Source organism: Hyperolius riggenbachi, chromosome 4 (assembly GCF_040937935.1).
Source record: "Hyperolius riggenbachi isolate aHypRig1 chromosome 4, aHypRig1.pri, whole genome shotgun sequence".
Taxonomy (NCBI): Eukaryota; Metazoa; Chordata; class Amphibia; order Anura; family Hyperoliidae; genus Hyperolius; species Hyperolius riggenbachi.
Genome location: NC_090649.1, coordinates 176,656,660 through 176,678,729, shown reverse-complemented (window position 1 = coordinate 176,678,729; position 22,070 = coordinate 176,656,660). Strand labels below are relative to the sequence as shown.

At 43.0% G+C, this 22,070-nt stretch overlaps 1 protein-coding gene across 4 annotated transcripts in view; it reads left to right on the top strand.

Annotated features, from left to right (window-relative positions):
* PLD1 (phospholipase D1) overlaps nt 1–22,070 on the top strand; it is a 366,571-nt gene that overhangs the window by 260,860 nt on the left and 83,641 nt on the right. For all 4 annotated transcript variants that reach the window (XR_011031386.1, XR_011031385.1, XM_068281034.1 and 1 more), the window contains 4 exons: nt 8,209–8,290; nt 11,094–11,204; nt 12,244–12,447; nt 18,287–18,506. Coding sequence is in view for 2 of the 4 variants with exons in the window: in XM_068281034.1 (XP_068137135.1) it covers nt 8,209–8,290; nt 11,094–11,204; nt 12,244–12,447; nt 18,287–18,506 (617 nt within the window). In the remaining 2 variants the exon portion in view is untranslated. The remainder of the gene's footprint in view (nt 1–8,208; nt 8,291–11,093; nt 11,205–12,243; nt 12,448–18,286; nt 18,507–22,070) is intronic.

Genomic DNA, 22,070 nt, shown 5'->3' with positions numbered 1-22,070 from the left:
AACAGTGAGACAGGTTGAGATAAGTGCTTCAGAAAACAGCACTGTAGCAGACCAAGCTTGGCCAGAGAGCTCAGCGAAGCCCTTTTGCATAAATAACTGATGTTTCTTAAAGGATACGTCCAAGTAGCTTAAAAATAAAAAATCCACTTACCTGGGGCTTCCTGCAGCCCCTGCCAGCCCTCCTGTGACCTTGCCACAGCTCCACTTCTCGCTGGTGGCCCGAGGTCCTCTCCAGTACAGGAGGCCTACTTGCGCTCCAACGTGTGGCTCACGTAGTCACGCTGACATCAGCCTGACTGTACGGTGCAGGCGCAGTACAGTCCAGATGCCATCAGTGCAACACACTGAGCTGCATGCTTGAGCGCAAGTAGGTGCCAACCTGGTACGTTGGCATCTGTACCGGAGGGGCCCGGGAGCCACCTGAGCTGCAGTGAGGGCACAGGGCAGCTGCCAGGGGCTGGAGGAGGCCCCAGGTAAGTGGATTTTTTTTTCATTTTTATGCTCCCTTTAAAGAGACACTGAAGCGGAAAAAAAATGATCTAATGATTTGTGTGTGTAGTACAGCTAAGAAATAAAACATTAGAAGCAGAGACATAAGTCTAATATTATTTCCAGTACAGGAAGAGTTAAGAAACTCCAGTTATCTATGCAAAAGAGCCATTGAGCTCCACGACTTTCAAAGTTGCAGAGAGTTCTGTCTTTTAAAGCTTGTTATCTCAACTGTCAGTCACTGTATTTTCTTTTTCTCTTCAGAGGACAGTTCAATAGTTCACTGGCCTGCTCTGTAAAATCGTTTAGAGTGCTGAGTAGTGTGTAAACTGCAAATATTAGCAAATTATACAACGTTATAATAAACACTATACAACTGTAAATATGAGAATTTTTTCTTTGCTGCTAATGTTCTAGTAATTATCCGTACTACACAACCAATTCATTATATCATAATTTTTTATTATTTTTTTTGCTTCAGTGTCTCTTTAACTCTTCCTGTACTGGAAACAATTTGAGACTCAAATCGAGACTCAAATCGATTTCTTAGCTGTACTACACATACAAATCATCTCGTAAATGTATTTTTGCTTCAGATTCACTTTAAATATGTGTTCCTATATTAAAATTGGTAATTCATTCAAGAAGAAAAATACAATTTTATCACCACAAAATGAGAACACAGACTGTAAATTGTTTTGTCTACCCTGTGAACGAATGTGAATATTACTTTCCCACATTTTGGGACTGGTTTGTATTTCAGCAGTAGGAATGCTCTGTTTGGGTAGAGCAGGGCCTTGTGAATCGACTCACACTTTCCCAGAATTCTGGCATAAGTTGGCAACACTCCAGTCTGACTCTTGTAAGTTCAGACAGCTTGTCCGCCAGTATTATTTCTGAGTCACACAAGGTATTACGGAGTTAACCCTGTACAAGTAATAGAGGCAGGAGCTGCATTTAGACATTGTCATGTTTAACAAGACATCATTATGGAGTGAGAATGTGGCAGAAAGAGCCTAGCAGAGGATCAGGCTTTCCTGTATTGCATTCCAACAAGAACTGTTTTGTATTCAAACACTTGCACAGAAAGATTTCAGTGGATTTCACATGTGACAGAGGCAAGGTATTTAAAGTTTACTTTTCACTTTCTCACACATAGTGAACTAAACTAAGATTTGTGAATTTGGTTTAGCCTGATTGCATTTTTTACGCCAAAGCAATCAACCATTACCTAGATCAGGGTTGAAAAGCGAAAACTCACCCTGCCTAGTGGACGTTGCTTTTACTGTGTGCCTTGTCATCCCTCCTCCCCCCTCCATAGCAACAGAAGCATTGCTAGCCTTCAGGCTAGTAACACATATATACAGAACTTTGCCCTGAAGGGTGGCCTTAGGCCTAGAGTCCCTCAACATGTTACATGTGTACGTAGCCTATCCCCACTTATCAGATTGTCTGTGTAGGTCACATGGAAGGAGCAGCCAAGCTTAAAAAAATTGTTCCAGGATTCCTGTTTTAGTACATTGTGTATTGAGAGAATGAATGCTACATTCCTGTAGCTTATATAAATGGCTGATTGTATGATAATAATATGATATACACAGGGAGGTTTCTACTATCATGAAGCAAGTTATGAATGTTTTTTCAGGGGTGCTCTGAAGTAGAAGAGCCTGTAGTGGAGGGAGGGTAATTAGTTGAGCGCCAAGCACTGGTACTTCCTGCGACTGCAGGAGTGTCTCCCTACTGTTAAGCTCCTCCCTCTGTTTCTCCTCTGCAGATGGAGGTAGGGATTGGAGCTCATAGTAGGCTTCCTTGCAGATTAAAGCAAATCTGTAGTGATAGACATATTTGCCTATGGACATGGAAGGCTCTGGATCCTATTGAGCCTTCCCTGTCCCCTCTCATTGTTCTTGTTCCTCTGCTGTCCATCATCTCCGGGAGCCATCAGAAGGCCTCTCGAGTGCACACTTGCAGATTGACTTTAATGTATTCTGCTGCCACGGAAATCGGACTGTAACGCGCTGTTGACTTTGCAGCAGATCAGAAATGTCTGGTGCAATGATATAAGTGTACGAAGACTCAGACTTTCATTGCTGTTGCATTACCCTGCATGTAGAAAGGGTAACTCAACACCATGAAATAGGCCTATTGTAAAAAAGACCTCAACCGTTATTCTTTTTATATTAAGTGCTGCTTCCCTAATGTAAAAAAAGGAAAAGTCTGCATTGCCCATTGCAACAAATTCTGAGTGATCTGTACTTCAACTGACATTTTAGAGCAGTTCTTATAACGCTCCCCCACTTGTGTATTTTCCCTCTGTTATTCGCACATACCCACACAACATACCATGCACAGATGGCGTACAAATATTATATAGCGTTCATCAGGGTTCCCAAATATTTGGGAAATGATTGGATGAGGTTTAACTTGACGAGTGGCATTTTTCCTACATTGTGTTCTGTAAACTTTATGGAACTACTGTAGATATAAAGATCATGAGTCAACTCTGCTCTTTACCATTAAACAAATGCTCAGTTTTCTCGAATAAAACATATCATTGTTTCTGACGAGGGTGTTGTCTGTATTGCCCCATAGATGGCAATCAAATGTAAACTTTCACAATCTGCTGTTTTTCCTGTGAAGCTATAGTATGAACTTGTAATACAAAATATTGCCATGATGTTGTGGAGTGTTCCTCCATACTTTCATTGTGTTTTGACAAATTTGTCAAGAAAATCATGCAAACCTTTTGTAGAGTGATACTGTCCATTTGTAGAGTGAGGCTGGGGGAGATGCAGGGTCCCAAGAGAGCTACACACTCTGCATAAGGAAGGCTGGGGGAGATGCAGGGTCCCAGGAGAGCTACACACTCTGCATTAGGAAGGCCGGGGGAGATGCAGGTTGCCAAGAGAGCTACACACTCTGCATTGGGAAGGCTGGGGGAGATGCAGGGTTCAAGGAGAGCTACACGCTGCATTGGAAAGGCTGGGGGAGATGCAGGGTCCCAGGAGAGCTGCACATTCTGCATTGGGAAGGCTGGAGATGCAAGATCCCAGGAGAGCTACACACTCTGCATTGGGAAGGCTGGGGAGATGCAGGGTCCCAGGAGAGCTACACACTCTGCATTGGGAAGGCTGGGGAGATGCAGGGTCCCAGGAAAGCTACACACTCTGCATTGGGAAGGCTGTGGGAGATGCAGGGTCCCAGGAGAGCTACACACTCTGCATTGGGAAGGCTGGGGGAGATGCAGGGTCCCAGGAGAGCTACACACTCCACATTGGGAAGGCTGGGGAGATGCAAGGTCCCAGGAGAGCTACACAATCTGCATTTGGAAGGCCGGGGCAGATGCAGGGTCCCAGGAGAGCTACACACTCTGCATTGGGAAGGCTGGGGAGATGCAGGGTCCCAGGAGAGCTACCCACTCTGCATTGGGAAGGCTGGGGGAGATGCAGGGTCCCAGGAGAGCTACACACTCTGCATTGGGAAGGCTGGGGGAGATGCAGGGTCCCAGGAGAGCTACACACTCTGCATTGGGAAGGCTGGGGAGAGGCAGGGTCCCAGGAGAGCTACACACGCTGCATTGGGAAGGCTGGGGAGATGCAGGTTCCCAGGAGAGCTACACACTCTGCATTGGGAAGGCTGGGGGAGATGCAGGGTCCCAGGAGAGCTACACACTCTGCATTGGGAAGGCTGGGGAGATGCAGGGTCCCAGGAGAGCTACACACTGCATTGGGAAGGCTGGGGAGATGCAAGGTCCCAGGAGAGCTACACTGCATTGGGCAGGCTGGGGGAGATGCAAGGTCCCAGGAGAGCTACACACTGCATTGGGAAGGCTGGGGAGATGCAGGGTCCCAGGAGAGCTACACACTCTGCATTGGGAAGGCTGGGGAGATGCAGGGTCCCAGGAGAGCTACACACTGCATTGGGAAGGCTGGGGAAATGCAGGGTCCCAGGAGAGCTACATACTCTGCATTGGGAAGGCTGGGGGAGATGCAGGGTCCCAGGAGAGCTACACACTCTGCATTGGGAAGGCTGGGGGAGATGCAGGTTCCCAGGAGAGCTACACACGCTGCATTGGGAAGGCTGGGGGAGATGCAGGGTCCCAGGAGAGCTACATACTCTGCATTGGGAAGGCTGGGGGAGATGCAGGGTCCCAGGAGAGCTACACACTCTGCATTGGGAAGGCTGGGGGAGATGCAGGTTCCCAGGAGAGCTACACACTCTGCATTGGGAAGGCTGGGGGAGATGCAGGGTCCCAGGAGAGCTACACACTCTGCATTGTGGTTGTGTGTATGGTTTTTTTTGGGGGGGGAGTGGTTGATGAAGTTGAGCCCGTGCTCAGCATTGTGGTGATGAATGGAAGTTGCGTTGGTGGGAGGCAACCCAGGGAAGCTGTGCACTTTGTATGCGGGATGAGGGAAGATGCAGGAACCGAAAGGGATATGGAAGCTGACATTTTTATTTATTATTTTTTAACCATTCAAATTGCCTCGCTGTCCTGCTGATTCTTTGCAGATCAGGTGTTCTGACCCGATTAGCCACATTCTTTTTTTTCAGGTGTTTGATTCAGACACTACTGCAGCCAGAGAGATCAGCAGGATGCCAAGCATGTCCATTATTGTCCAAAATTAAATGGCAGCCTCCATATGCTTCTTGCCTCAGGTTCCCTTTAAATATCAAAATATTACTATAGTATAGGATAGAGAAGAGAAAAAATAAGCATTCTTGCTTTAAAGGAAACCAGAGACTGAAAACGAGAAGGATTTAATACTTACCAGGGGCTTCCTCCAGCGCCATAAGCAGGTCTTAGTCCCTCGTTGTCCTCCCACGGTCTTCTGTTCAGCCAAGTTAGTCAGATTTTTCTGCGCATGCGCAGACCGCGGAAGGACGGCGAGGGACTCGGGCATGCTTATGGGGCTGGAGGAAGCCCCTGGTACGCATCAACTCTCTGGTACACTTTAAGAGGGTTCTGCCTTTAGAAATGAAAGCAGCTTTGTATGTGTGATCTCTGGACGTATCTGATAGCTTGCATATTATTATAAATAGTTCAGTACCCCACTGAAGAATGGATTTTGTTGCTTGATGCCGTTCATATTGGAGATAATGGTAGTCATGGAACATACAATATTTTTTTAATTAATGAAGCATACATTTGATATAGACTTTTTAATCCAATAAAAATCTATCAAAAATGTCATGTTCATTTTTGGCAAATTTAGCAAGTGGGCGATGCGTGCCCACATCAATTTTACTGGCCTTTTCTGACTTCAGGCCTTTCGACCTAATGTCCATCTCAGTACACCAGGTGTTCTCCACCAGTGTTCCCTGGAACCCCAGGGTTCCTTGAGTACTCTGCAGGGGTTCCTTGGCATTTTTCTCCATCATGGGGGTTGGGGGAAGTATGATAGAGAGCACATTAGAATAGGTGGTACTGTAAAAAGAAGCACTAAATTGGGGGTCAGAATAATAATGAGCACATTAATAAAAACAGCCAGAATAAGAAAACATTGTAATGAAGGGCACTGTAATAGGCGGAAGTGCAATAAACAGCCACACCAGACCATGCCAGGGGTTCCTTGAGATCCAAAATGTATTTGGTGGCTTCCTCCAGGGTAAAAGGGTTAAGAAAGGCTGCTGTACACAATGAAAAATACACCATCTAATTTGAAGAAGGGTACAAAAATATTACCTGTTGCTTCTCAATTAAAATTTCTGCAGCTAAGATCATTTGCCAAGAGCTTGTGCATGAAAACTGTGAGGTGGTAAAATGTTATATAAAGATACAAGCAGACATGTGCAGGCAGACATTTGTATATAGCAATGTCATTTGATTTATTTAATGTTGCATATGTGCAGACAGATTGCATATGTGCAGAAACCTATAGAGATGCTGCTCCTTTAAAGCAGAGATTTCCATATGATGATGATGGATAAACATGGAATAGGATTCTGTATGAGTAAATGTATTGCTTCTGAGATAAAGCCTAAACGAGAGAAGTCTGATAAACCTACCCAGCCCTTGCCTTAGGGCCCTTTTCCACTAGCGCAAAAACCGCAAACCGCTAGCGATTTTACAATCGCTACGGTTTGCTTTTTAACATAGGAATCGCGGTAGGTCATTTCCACTACCGCGATTCGTTTTTGACGGGAACGCGAACGCGCGGCGGAGCGATATTTGCCGCGATTTTGCTATGCAGTGCATAGCATAGCGCAATCGCGGCCGCAAACGCCGGGAAAACGGCGGAATTGCGATTCAGCAATCGCTAGCGTTCAGCGTGAACGCTAGCGACTGCTAGTGGAAAAGGTCCCTTAGAGGTTATTCCCAAATTCCAGTGTCTGAGCTGAGGATGAAAATCCAAAATAAGTTTGCATACCAACACCATGCTAATCATTTCAATACAGCAAATTTGCTTTTATGCTGGGTACACACGATGAGATTTCCCGCTCGATTCCCGGTTCGATTCGATTATTTCAAACATGCTCGATTGTATTTCGATCGTTTTTATCACGTTAAGTATACAAAATCGACGGCAGAAACGATCGAAATCCGATCGAGCATGTTTGAAATAATCGAATCGAACCGCGAATCAAGCGGGAAATCTCATCGTATTTCGATCGTTTCTGCCGTCGATTTTGTATACTTAACGTGATAAAAACGATCGAAATACAATCGAGCATGTTTGAAATAATCGAATCGATCCGTTCGATCCTGAGAATCGAGCGGGAAATCTCAACGTGTGTACCCAGCATTAGTTTTCATATGTTTGTAGTTAAAGTGATCCTGAGGTGAAAATTAACTACTAAACAATTATATTTATCCTCCTACTCCTAAAAATGACCTTTTAAGATATCCCATGCTTTTATTTTATATTTAAACATTTAAAAAGTAAAATGAATGTTTTGTAGCCTCTGCTCAGTAGCAGGCTAATAAGTGTTCCAGAGTTAGAAAAAGGCAAATAGTTCATGTATTTTATCTCTCTCTGCTCTCAGAAGTTGTATTCTGCCAGGAAAACTTTTTTATGGCTGTAATTAGCTTATCAGTGATGTTAACTATATTCCTCCACACGGTACTAAGTCAAAAGCTGTTACTTCCATGTCTAGAAATTAACTCTTTCATGCACCAAAATAAAACAGCCTGGTTGTTACTGTTTTGCACTGTACTTACACTTGTTTATCTCATCATGTCCATACCTCCCAACATTTTGAGCTAACAATGAGAGACCCCTTTAAGACTCACCCCTGCCACATCCCTAGTCATTCCCCCACTACACATCTAGTCAGGCATACCATAAAGAATTCATAAGCAAAAAACGTAATTTTATAATTTAAACCACACTGGTCCTTTTTATCATCACTGCTTTACCTTCATATTAACATTTGAAAATTAGAAATATATCAATTTAATGGAGGAGAATAAGGTTTATAGTCAAATACATTTTTCAGTAGAAAAATACAAAATGTTTATATAGATCTTTACATCATCAGTCCTGAAAGAGGGACAAATGAAAAAGAAAGAGGGACAGGGTGACTGGATTCCAAAAGAAAGACTGTCCCTCCATAAGAGGGACAGTTGGGAGCTCTACATGTCGCCTTGTGTACACTTTTTAAGGATCTGGTTAATTTTTTTTTTTTTTTTACATTCTGCATGGTTTTCTTTTGAACATTCTTGTGAAACGCAAATGTAATGTAGGATTCTCAAGTTCTTAACTCCTGTCTTTCAAGGTTAAGTCCAGAAATCTTCCTGAAGCGACCAGTGGTGGAAGGAAACCGGTGGAGGCTGGACTGTATTCTAAAGAGAAAGGCTGTGAGTGTTTTCTGTTTATGCTCAAATTAATGATTATAGGACTAGTTTGACAAAAAGCTGTGAAATTAAATGTATCAACATTCTGTACATGTAAGATGCACACTTGCCATTGAGTAAAATGTATGGTAAATGATTTCCTATTGCTTACATTTAGTATTAACCTCCCTAGCGTTCTGGACGAGCTGAGCTCGTCCAGAGACACCGGAGGGTGCCGCTCAGGCCCTGGTGGGCCGATTTTAATCATTTTTTTTTTAATAATTTATTTATTTTTGTTAAACACGCAGCAAGCATTTAGCTTGCTGCATGTTGGGGACGATCGCCGCCGATGCGCCACTATCCGCCGCGTAACGAGCCCCCCCCCCCCGAGACCTCGTGCGCTGCCCTGGCCAATCAGTGCCAGGCAGCGCTGAGGGGTGGATCGGGACTCCCGATGACGTCAATGTCATTCCGTTCATTGCCATGGCGACGGGGGAAGTCCTGGCGGAGATCCCGTTCAGAACGGGAACTCCTGACGGCCATCATCGGAAGGGTGGGAGGGATTTGGCTGGGGGGGGGGTGTATCATGTAACTAGCACTAGGCTAGCTACATGATTAAAAAAAAAGTTTAAAAAAACATGCACAGCCGTGCGACTGCGTATAATCAGAACACTAGGGAGGTTAATCTCATGGCTCTGACCTCTTACCAAGAGGTTTTGTGCTAGTCCATGTCCTCATAGGGAATTCTAAGGGGTCGTTTTCACTATAGCGAATCCGCATGCGGATTCGCACAGCCGATACAAGTGGATGGGCCTGTTTCCACCTGTGCGTTGTGCGGAGCGTTTTTGTGTGCGGGGAAAATCTGCACGGCAGAGCCGTCAGAATTTGCTCCCCGCACACCGCTAAGCAAATCGCATACAATGTATCTCATAGGGAAATCGCATGCGGTTTTGGCATGCGTTTTTCCCTGCGATTTCGCATAGGAGGTAATGTTTATTTACACAGGCAGTGACCTGCTTAAAATCACACACCTACTACCCTATGCGAAATCGCGGGAAAAACGCATGCAAAATCGCACCCGCATGCGATTTCGTCCGCAATGATTTCCCAGCGATACCGCACAAGTGGAAATGCAGCTTCAAGGTTTTGTTTTTTTTTATCCTTTCAAAACTAGTCATTTCCAAGGGCTTATGCAGAGGCCAGCCAGCCTACGCACGCACACTATTCAGGTATATGGACAGTCTTCAGTGGTCCTGGGAGAGCTTTTGAAAGTAATGGAAACTTGGGGGGGAGGTGGCACAGGAGTGATGTCGCACGGGAGCAAGGTAAACAGGAGAGAACAATGTTCTCTCCTGTCGCTTGGCCAATGGGGGCTGCCGTACACACCGGGATCTTGACTGTACAGTGTCTTGTATTTCTTATGTATATTTGTTCCCCATTATTTGTTTGTACTATGTACAGCGCTACGGAAGATGTTGGCGCTATATAAATAAAAAAAAATAATAATAATAATAATAATAATAAAGTCTATCAGCTGCCATTGGACGAGTTTCATCTGACGTGAGTACTAGCCTTTAGTAACATTTGTGTTTAGAAGAAGGTGAGGGAAAATGTCTTAACTGGGAATACAGATACTCTTTATACAGACAGGGAATAAATGTCACTGACAAGATCTTTTGTGATCTCTATAGGTGAGAGTTTACCTGTGCTTATTGCACAGATGAGGTGTGTGGCCCTCTGACAGGCAGCCCACTCAGTGTCATGCAGTGAAGTGGAGGGGGCGGGCCGAGTAAGCAGGTAGCCAAGCAACCTCCATTTCGTCAAATTATTAAATGGGAAAACCTGCTGATCTCCTGACTCCTGTTCTCGCACTAGATTTTCACCCAAAAAGAGATCATGAATGATCATACTGGGCAACAAAAATCTACTGCATGTTAGTAATTTGACTGAAGTCTGACGCTTCTTAGTTTTATAGCTATGTCAGCATTCTGAGGACATGCCATTCCATTCTTATAATTGATGTCTTGTAGTAGTGGGGCATACCACATGCTACATTTCATTCACTCTCCTGCTGTTGGCAGTGAAGGGGGAGGGGGCTTGGCTGTTATAGCCACCTCCCCACCCTCTATTTTTTTTTTTTATGGGAGGCGTTATGAAAACACCATTGGGTTGTTTGGAAACTTCCCTGCAGCATTTAGGGCCCTTTTACACTTAATCAGTTGCTTTCAGTTATAACTGAAAGAAAACTGATTTTCAAATTAATGCCCATGTTTTCCTATGGCCTCTTTTACACTTAACACATTTTAACTGAAATCTTCCTCCCAATGCACTGCTATGGAAAAAACGCGTACTAACGCACACTAAACACACACCAACTGATTAAGTGGGCCTAGGGCCTGTTTCCACTACACGCAGATAGGGTGCAGAATGGATGCAGAAAAACTGACTCCAATGAATGCCTATGGGCCTGTTTCCACTAAACGCGATTTTTCTGATGCAGATTTTCCCATAAACATTCATTGGAGTCAGTTTTTCTGCATCCAATCTGCGAGTAGTGGAAATAGGCCCTAATCGTTTAGACTTCAACAAGTCGTACATTGTTGCAGTTATCAGCCTACCACCCATTGTCCAATTCCTGCACCTGCCATAAAGTTGCAGGATATTGAGTGAAATAAAAAATGTTTTAAAAGCTACTTAATACTAAACACTTTCAACATATTACAGGGCGTTTGCTATAAGATGGGTTCTTAGTTTGTTGTTGGTTTTGCTTTAGTGTTATTAAGGTACACAGGCATGTTGGCATACTTACATATTTTTATTTCCACAGCAACAAGGAGTGAAGATATTTGTCATGTTGTATAAGGAAGTAGAATTGGCACTGGGTATAAACAGTGAATACAGCAAGAGGACTCTTTTGCGTATACATCCTAATATAAAGGTATGGTGGATGTGATTTTTATGGGTAACATGACATATTTTTTATCTTTGTTTTATTTTTGAGTGTTTTATGTCTTCATATAAGAGATTGTGCTTAAGCATAGAGAAAGATAATTACAAATTAGCCAGAATGTTGGGGAAGTCGATCATTCAGTTTTATTCAAGTCAGTCTATTACAATAAAAAAACAACACAGTAGTAGATGGCCACTGTGATGTAGGTACGATTTTTGGATGTGTAAACAGGCCCATAGTCAGGGGATGTACCATTTTTCTTGTGATGGATTCATGTGTATAGATAGGCCAGCTGTCCCTATTGATGTTGGGTTATTGTAATGCCTGACTACTGTGATGATATTCTGGTTATCATAATTAGGGGCCTATTTAAAAAGTAACCAAAAAAAATGCATGTTTTATATTTGTCGCACATAAGTTATTTTTTTGCTTTTCTGTATATAAAAAAAAAAAAGTAAAAATCATGAGCACTGTAATAACAGAGCAGTAGATTTGGGCGCAGCCGGCGCCACCATAGACCGTAATGGGAATTACGGCTATAGCAGTGCACAGTGCATAACTTCGGCGCCGTCAGAAGACCGAGTTGAAGTTACTTTTAAAACGCTGTACTTTGGCTGCCAGCAATAACTGTAAGCTGAATTACATCATTCCCCACCATCCACGTGGACCTGGAGGGGGAATAGTAATTAACGCCGCCGGACTTGTGCTGGAGCAGGGTTAGCCATACAGCGGCTATATCATGCGCCCAAGTCTCCCGGTGGCGATTTCATGGTATGCTAAAAATCAAGCTGTGAGAGGTAATCTGTGGGGAAAAGCAATCTGTAATATTCTATCATGCTTTCTTATTCTTGATTAATAATAATACAGTAATACAATTTGCTATATCTGACATGTTCAATTGATTCTTGTGTAAGTTTTGTGACCAGGTTTCTTTAAACATTTACTCACCATTACCGAACATCTGAATTGATGTAGCTGTTTAAACCCTTTATCTATTTGTGATTCGTTTCCATGTTGTTTTGTGCAGGTGATGAGGCACCCAGATCACATGTCATCCTCTGTATACTTGTGGGCGCACCATGAAAAGATAGTTGTGATCGATCAGTCTGTGGCCTTTGTGGGTGGCATTGACCTGGCATATGGGCGATGGGATGATGATGAGCACAGGCTCACAGATGTTGGAAGTGTCAAGAGAATCATAGCAACACAGTCAACTACTGCTATAAATACAGTAAGCAGCATAGCTGTAACAACATTTTGCTTCTGGCTTATTACAGGCTATAGCAATATACTAATTTATAGTTCAGGCTGGTTTATTCTGTGCCCCCCGGGCAACAACCATGTCTGAAACCCATTTTATGTCCCCTGCGCCATTTCCCTGTTTGTCAGCTGCTGAGCTCTGTACTAATGGTGTGATTTTCAGACACTGGACAAATGCAGGTGCTTTATAAGAAGAATTTGATCATGTGTCCAAAGTTGGGCAGATGTCACCAATAAAACATGGCCACAAGATGCAGGCATACTGTGGGAAGTTCAGGAGGTGGGCTCTAGAACAGACTACTTTGCCATTAGCTTAAGGGCTGAATATGAAATGAGCAGGTCTGATGGCAACGTGAACTGATGTGATATTAGTAGAGATCCTACAGAGCATACATTGCCTTCTCAATCATAAGTTAAACTAATCTGAACCTACCAAGAGCCTGCAAATGCAATATGATCCTCCATACTTGCTTTGATTGATTTATTTATTTATTATGTATACAAAACTTAATCAACTGATGGTGCTCAGCCTTATGTGACATGGCTGTCAGTTGCCTATGCCTTGCTTGTGGTTGCTTGGTCTCCTGGGATATGCCAATGGTCTCCCAGTTTCCAATGTCATGTCATTAATTGCTTATTCTCCTGTGTCATGCCAGTGGTCACTGAACCTTCCGTGACAAGGCAGTATTTGCTCAGCCTTTTATGACCTGCAGTTGTCACTCAGCCTCCTGTGACATTGCAGTAGTTTCTCAGCTTCGTGTGATATGACAGTGGTTACTTGGCCTCCAGTGAAATAACAGTACTTGGTCAGTCTCCTATGACATGGCAGTTGTCACTCGGCCTTCTGTGACATGGCAGTACTTGGATAGCCTCCTGTGACAGAGTTGGTATGATTTTTGGTTTTTTTTCTAAAACCAGTGAGTGAGAGTCTAACATCTGGGTAGAATCCGTGGGAGTAGTGGTAAAACATGGGTTTATAATCTTATCTGGGCAATAAAAATTCCTGGCGAGGCAACCTGTATTTAACGCTTTAATTGCATGGCAATCATACATTAATAAGGAATTAAACAAGTGTAAATCAGTACTCGTCTCCTTTTCAGGAATATGAAAACCACCTAGCTTTCAGTCTCCCTTATGCTGGATACACACGTTGAGATTTCCCGTTCGATTCCCGGGATCGAACGGATCGAATCGATTATTTCCAACATGCTCGATTCGGATTTCGATCGTTTCTGCCGTCGATTTGGCATACTTAACATGCAAATCGACGGCAGAAACGATCGAAATCCGAATCGAGCATGTTGGAAATAATCGATTCGATCCGTTCGATCCCGGGAATCGAACGGGAAATCTCAACGTGTGTATCCAGCATTAGAGAACCATGTACAGTCTAGCCAGTGTTTTTAGATACAATAAAGATTGGTTGGGGAACATTGGATTCTCTACTCTCCGGTATCATACTCGGCACATTCATGTTGTAGAAATCCACAATATAGAAAGATTGCACTGGAGATGACTGGTACACATTAAATGAAGACTGGTGGACTGGAGGTTTAGCATATACAGTATACCTTTAATAAGACCTTATGGAGTGCAACAAGCTGTAAATGAATATAATTCTAAGAACCTGGAACTAAAGCACATGGTTTTGGTTATGACAGAAGAGTTTAGAGTTCTGCTCCAGTGAAACGCCACAGACCATTGAATATTGTGCTAATGAGGTGCCACAGTGCAGGCTTGTTGGAACATACCAAAGGTACAACGTTTAAACAAACTTGAGCACATAGTATTGATGGCTATTAAACACTATTTCCCTTCAGCGCTGCAATTAAGAAAATTATAGCTTACACCTGATACATGATGGATAACGAGAACAAAAGATGCATTAAACTTAACTAATGCATTTTTAAGCCTTGTACACATATACAAGGATGGTCCTCCAGCAGGTGTCAGCTCTCCATCCCTTGGGTGACAATTTGGGGCCATCTGTTACTGTAGAGGGAGGAGAGGGGATGGCACATGCCCCAGGACATAGTGGCTAATAGTGGACAGAGTAAATATGGGGAGGGTGCTTGACTGTTGCTGGGACTTTGCTAAAGATCCGACATGCCACATATTTAGGCTGGGGGGGGGGGGGGGTTAAATGTTAAACCCTATTAACTGCATACACAGGTTAATAGGGTTTAAAGGGAGTCTGAAAGCAAATTAAAAACAAAAAACAGATGCTTACCAAAAGAGAGTCCTACAGAGCCTTCCAGTTCGTCTCAAGGTCCTCTTGCTCCAGCCCTGGTTTCCCCATTCATGTCTCCCACCGCAGGAGACTTGAGAAGTTTTCGGTAGCCAGAGTGCTCCCGAAGACTGGCAGCTCCGTACTGTGCATGTGCGAATGTGCGAGAGTGTGTGCTCATGCATGCGCAGTACGGAGCCGCCAGTCTTTTGGAGCACTCTGGTTTCCTAAGACTTCCGTAGCCTCCTGCAGTGGGAGAGCAGTCTCCAACCCATTATTTGAAGATTGCTAATGGGGGAGCCAGTGCTAGAGTAAGAGGACCAGGAGAGGAGCGGGAATGCTCTATACGCAGAGTTCCCCAACTCTGTCCTCAAGGCCCACCAACAGTACATGCTTTGCAGCAAACCGCACACAATCACAGGTGAGGTAATTAGTGTCTCAGCAGAGCTAATTAAAAACCTCTGTGGATTTCTACAAAACATGCACTGTTGGCTGGCCCTGAGGACAGGGTTGGGGAACTCTGCTCTATAGGACCCAGATCCTTCCCTCTCCTCAGGGAAGTTTGTTTGTTTTTATTTGTCTTCAGACTCTCTTTAATGTATACAACGATAACATCGGGCATAATGCATATGTAAATCATGTCTAGCAGGTGCAAACACAACTGAGACACGAGTCAAGTTATATTTCACGCGTTGCTTATATGTGTAATGTATTACTGTACGTTAACTGTAATTAGTTTCACGTGGTAATGCTTTACCCATCTAAATACCACGTGTACTATGTCTCCCTCTCATGAGTTACACTTCAACGCATTTTAGTGGATATACCTTCTAACATCCTATGCACTAGAACCTCCAGAACAAATGAGAGTTCATGGAACCTTTTAAACTTTCAACATGGTATCCTGCTAAAAGCTACCTAATACCCTGGAAAACGAGAAATATGCTAAATACAGTCAATGCTGTCAATGGGATGTAATTTGAGACTAGACTGCCATGTTTAGTTACTAGTAAGGCCCCGTTCACATCACAAACGCGGATGGCCATGCGTGCGGAACGCAACGCATGCAAACGCACGCAATCCGCGTTTGTGTGCGTTGCGTGGCTGATCCCATCACTGAAAAGTGAATGGGACAGCCACGCGTTTTTACAAAAAATGCGTGCAGCATGCGTTCCCGGACCGCACAGGTCCGGAACGCATGCAGTGTGAACATCAGACAGTGTACTCTATGCACTGTCTGATGTCGTGCGTGTCTGCCTCCTACACGCGTTTCCAAAACGCGGCTGGAAACGCGTGCAGTGTGAACGGGGCCTTAGTGTTCCTTCATGGTCCTTTTTTCATTTTTTTTTCTTTCTACTACTTAGAAAAAAATAATAAATACCAGCATAGTGACAGTGGGGAAACATAAATAGGCATCAGACCTACAGTATCTCACAAGTCTAGTTCTTACATCTGTTGCCAGCAGTTCAGACATAAATGGCTGTGTGTTATTTTGATGGGACAGATATTTGACACTGCAATATGAGCTGTACGGTGACTACTTTACATTGTATCAGTGTCATATCTTCAGTGTTGTCCTACAGAAATAGAACATATTTATAGAAATGTGAGAGGGGTACTCCCTTATGTGAGACACTGAATAATTTTAAGGACTGGTTCACACTCTGCGCTTCTCAGCTATCGCGTTTGTGTCCGATATCGATTCGGCAGGTGAAATTTTGCGATTTGCGCTTTTGATTCCCATTCAATAGAACGAGAATCACAGCACGATCGCCCCCAAAATTTTTGCAATTCATCACAAACGTTGCATTGTGAATGTATCCATAGTGATACATTAGGAGCAGTGCTTTGCTGATCGCCAGCGATCAGCAAAGTGCTGAACAAGCGCCTAGTATGAATTATCCCTGAAGCTTAAAAAAACAATACAGATGGTAGAGATCTTGAAAGGGTAAAGTGCATCACAGGTTAATGACACAACATTCTATTATAAAATCATTTGTACAGTTCTCGCTTATCTAATGTCTGCTTTGCATCCTAATAGCAGCCTGAGAACTTGGTAAAAATATAATCTAAAGATAGGAGATTGTTCACTGATGCAATGTTAGTAGTTTGGTAACTAAGCTATGATAAGTGTAATCAGTGTTCTGTTACACACCCTCTCCTCCTGAGATCGTCTTGTTACCATTTATAAGGAACACAAGCTGTGAGACCTATGGAAGCTGCCTTATTTATTGCCTTTTAAAAAATACCAGTTGCCCGGAAGCCCTGCTGATCTTTCTGGTCAGTAGGGTCTAAATCACACACCTGAAACATGCAGCTAAGCTTGTCAGATTTGTCATAGACATATGACCTGCATGCTTGTTCAGGGGCTGTGGCTTAAAGTATTAGAAGCAGAGGATCAGCAGGACAGCCAGGTAACCTGCATTACTTAAAAGGAAATAAGTGTGTCAGCCTCCATATCCCTATTACCTCAAATTCCCTTTAAAGAGACACTGAAGCGAAAAAAAATATATGATATAATGAATTGGTTGTGTACTATGAATAATTACTAGAAGATTAGCAGCAAAGAAAATATTCTCATACTTTTATTTTCAGGTATATAGTGTTTTTTCTAACATTGCATTATTCTATAATATGTGCAGATTACACAACACTCAGCATTCAAAATGATTCTTTCAGAGCAGTCTGTGAAGTAATGACCTCTCCTCTAGCAGAGGAAAAGTAAATAGTCCAGGAACAGTTGAGATAATAAGTCAGATAACAGCCCTCTAGTCGGAGAGCTTAATGGCTTGTTTGCATAGAGATAACAACTGGAGTTTCTCAACTCTTCCTGTACTGGAAACAATTACACTGATGTATCTGATCTTAATGTTTTATTTCTTAGCTGTACTACACTTACAAATCATAATATCATAATTTTTTTTCCGCTTCAGTGTCTCTTTAAGGGCTAGTTGCATTGCAGAATAATTCTGCATGTCAACTGACTGGCCATACAATTCTATGGGCCTGTTCACAGTACTGCGCTGTAACTGAGTACATTTTGCTAACTCGCTGCATGCAGGCTTTTTATTATTATTTAGTATTTGTACAGCACTGTGGAAGATGTCTGTGCTATATGGAGTACCATACTGTATATTGTCTTGTCAATTAAGTTTCCCTCAGAGGGGCTCACAATCTAATGTCAATGTATCTATCATGTAGTATATCTATCAGTCTAGCATCAGTTTAGGGGAATTTATGTGTATGTTTTTGGGATGTGGGAGGAAACCAGAGTGCCAGGAGGAACCCCACACAGACATGGGGAGAACATACAAACTTCTTGCAGATAGTGCCCTGACTGGGATTTGAACCAAGGTGAGCGCGCTAACACTAGGCCACTGAGCTTTGTATTAAAGTCTATATCCAGTCTACATTGCAGTACACACACATTATAAAGCATAACATGGGTGTTATGCAACTGACCACTGTGAATCCAGACTAACGCATCCAATGTTTCAATTTATTTACGGTAAATGGTGAAGTCTGTATGAATAGAAAACACATCATTTCTATAAAGTGACTTTTCACCCACCTGTCTTGTTAGTTGCTGTCGGCCTCCACTCAAGCTTTAAATGGTGAAGATCGGCCTGAAAGAAAAACCACCTTTCAGCTGCAGAGCAGACAAGGGGAAGAGGTGGTGGATAACTCCAAGATTCGAGGAATGGGAAAATCCAGGAAGTTTGCCAAATTCAGCCTGTACAAACAGCTGCACAAACACAACCTGCAGCATGCGGACAGCGTCAGCAGCATAGACAGCCAATCTCGTAAGTATTCCGGACAGTTTTACCCCTTAAATACGGAACATTGTTGTTATAGCTTCAAAAATGTGTGTAATTATAGCGAAGTCTAGTTAATTGTTTTGTTTTGTTTTGGGGGTGGCACAGGATTCCGTGTGTGTGTGTGTGTGTGTGTGTGTGTGTGTGTGTGTGTGTAAAGCAAGCTGTGCGAACTGGGTAAAACATAGCTTCTAGTTGGCTAAATGCCTGGTAAAAATGATGTGTCTGCACATTTTAAATTTTACCACATTTTAATGATTACACGCAGTGCGCGCTTTCTAAAATGGTCCAACCCCTCCCTTGTAAATTTGTTCCTCTGAACTCCTGATCATCTCTGTGAAGATTATCAGCACTTCACTCCACAGCAAGTAGTGAGTATGCGCTAGAGCAGAGAACGTTTTTACTTTAAATGATTAAACTTGCAGGTTTGTAACTTAACCTCCCTGGCGGTCAATTAAATCCGCCAGGGAGGCAGCGCAGCAGTATTTTTAATTTTTTTAAAATCCTGTAGCTAGCCTAGCGCTATCTACATGATAGCCACAGAGCAGCGGCATCCCCCTACCCGCTCCGAATTGCCTCCGGCGATCAGGCCCGTCAGGAAATCCCGTTCTGAGCGGGATTTCCATGAGGGCTTCCCCGGTCACCATGGCGACGGGCGCGATGATGTCACGGACATCGTGACATCAGAGAGAGTCCCGATCCACCCCTCAGCGCTGCCTGGCACTGATTGGCCATGCAGCGCGCACAGGGTCTCGGGGGGGGGGGGGGGGGGGCGCACCCTCTGACGCGGCGATCGAAGGTAACACGCAGCTAGCAAAGTGCTAGCTGCGTGTATAAAAAGAAAACTATGCAAATAGGCCCAGCGGGGCCTGAGGAATCCTCCTGCGCGGCTTACCCCGTGTCCAGCACGGGGTTACCGCTAAGGAGGTTAAAGAGGAGCTGTCAGCCATACTATCTTAGAAAAAAAACACATATATAAGTAGATAAATACTTGCTCTACTTACATAACATATGTATTGCACTGTCCACATTTCGATTTTAGTGATTTAAAAAAGAGAAAATCCTTTGGATTCTCCATTTGACCCATGTCTATCTTGAAGCCAATCCTGATGTAATTTCCTCCCTTACTCTCCTTTTCCTGATTGTGTATGCATTGCCCCCTCCTCCTCTGTCTTCAGGCACTCCCACCCAGCTCTGCAATAGAAAGTGCATTGTCCCAGCATGAGAAATATTGGCCAATCGGAGAGGAACAAAGGTGTGAGAGGGGAAAACAGGAGTGAAAGGCTTCAGCCAATCAGGCTGCATTAATTAAGTCTGAGAGGAAAGTAAAGAAGCAAAACAAAAAGACAATCCAGCATGCCTTGCAACTTCCTTTGTGCTGTAATGTGCCAAAAAAGGGTCAGGTAAACTGGCATTCACCAGTTTACCTGACTGGTTTTCACCAGTTTACCTGCAATCATTTATCAACAAGAAAAGTAATGATGAATTTTAACATTTGAATTGCCTGGTTAGCATCCTTATTACTTGTTTACCACCAGATCAAAATAAATAATTTTTTTATTTTATCCCTGACCTTTATACTTTAATTAGGGCTGACATCATTAGTTCTTGTACTGAACTATTGATCAGAGCATTATTGTAAGACATTTTATATATGATACGGTATGATCAGCTGCATGGAAATGGGCATTTGCTCAGCAATGCGCTGCACTCTGTCGTATGTCCGTGCCATCCTTCACATTACCTGCAGTTATGCATCTACTTCGCCGTACAACCCTCCAGTTAATCTGAAACTCTTCCACCTCTGCATGTACAAGTGGCTAAAGGAAGGAGGGTGATGTCATCTGAAGCTTCTTCTCTCTGCTGATTCACATTGTATGATGGTTGTCAGTCTCTAATATGTAGGTGTGGCTTCAGACAGACTGGAGATGGTAAACTAGATAGTGCTGAGGATTTAGAACTGAAGTAATGGTAAATCATAATATTTTCTAATATTGTAAACCACTGTGTTCCAGTCTGGCCAAGTTTTGTGGTTCTACTTTAAGATGAATATAGAGTTCAGAGATGTAACTGGGCCACCCTCTGTCTAACCTGCCTCCTGGCAGCTTTATGGGTGTGAATGATTGGGTCATGCAAGTGGATGTGTTTTATTGTTTGGGGGGGGGGGGGGGTGGTAGGGCATAGCCTTACAGCATGTGCCATTATTATTTTCCATTGAGCAGCTCACACACTGTACTGATGGATCAATGTCATTAAATCGCCACATCTTTGTATATGGGTACCTACATAAGCAATCTGCTTATGTAATTCAATTTTCTTTTCCCCTTTATAAAACATCTTTGGTAAGAATCAAGGAGATCGTATAATTCTCAACATTATTATAGCATGTATCCCTTTTATGATTGACTTTGTTGGACAAGTACCAGCTACGGTGTGTAAAATAATCTCAAGTACCCCCTGACACACACATCTGGACTTTCATTTAATTAGAAGTCTTTTTTTTAAATGTTTATGATTTATTTATTTTTTTAATCATCCTGTTTCAACCACTAAACTTGACACAATTGATTTGACTATGACAAGCTCAAGTACCCCTTTGGGCCTACAAAAGTATTCCGTTGGATACTTTCATACACATACCATGTGTAGAGAACTTAGGATCTAGTGTATGAGCGTCTTAGATCTATCAGCCAAGGGGTGTCTGTGGCTACCCATCTCCATATTGTCAGCTTGTCTGGTCAGACGATGGTCATATTATTTATAATTATTATTGATTTATAAAGCACTAACATATTCCATGGTGCTGTACAAAGTAAGAAACAAACATGGGGTACAAAATAATAGACAATGGTATACACCAATATACAAAATACAGAGTTGGTACAATGTCGTGGATAGCTGTAAAGGTTGAGTTCCATGTGATTTGGATTTTTCCAGCTGTTTCAGATTAGGTATTGGTGGTTGTAGCAGTCTGGGGGACTTCAATAGTGTGTCCTTCCCTCATCACACAGAAATGAATTGCAGAAAACCAGTGATAAATTGAATGAAAGCATTCCTAGGCTGTTTGTCAGCATAACATGGCCACGTCTCATTTGCCCTGCGGTGTTTGTTTGGTATCAATATCATGCTTCAGATGCTGTTGTACTCAGTCCAAAGTCTGTGCGATTTCTGCCAATGTAGGCTCTTGTTTAGTATCTTGTAACTCTGTACTGATTTCTTGTCCATTCTTTTCATGTCTGCGCGGTTGCGTATTGCTGTTGGCTTCTGATCATCATCTTATAATTGAGCAATTTGTCTTACTGAATAACATTGTGTCACTGTGACTTTGTCTAATTCTCTTCAACAGACTCTTGTTTAGTGACACCGCGCTACGTAATATGTTGGCGCTTTATAAATACTGTACAATAAATAAAATAAAAATGCAGACACGTTTTATTAATTGCAGTTCAAGGAAAAATAGAGCAAATCTGGTACAAAAGTGGAGCAGATTCCCAGACCGAGGACTCTCTGGGCAACTGACATACTTTTTGCATCCAATGGTCATTGCACTGG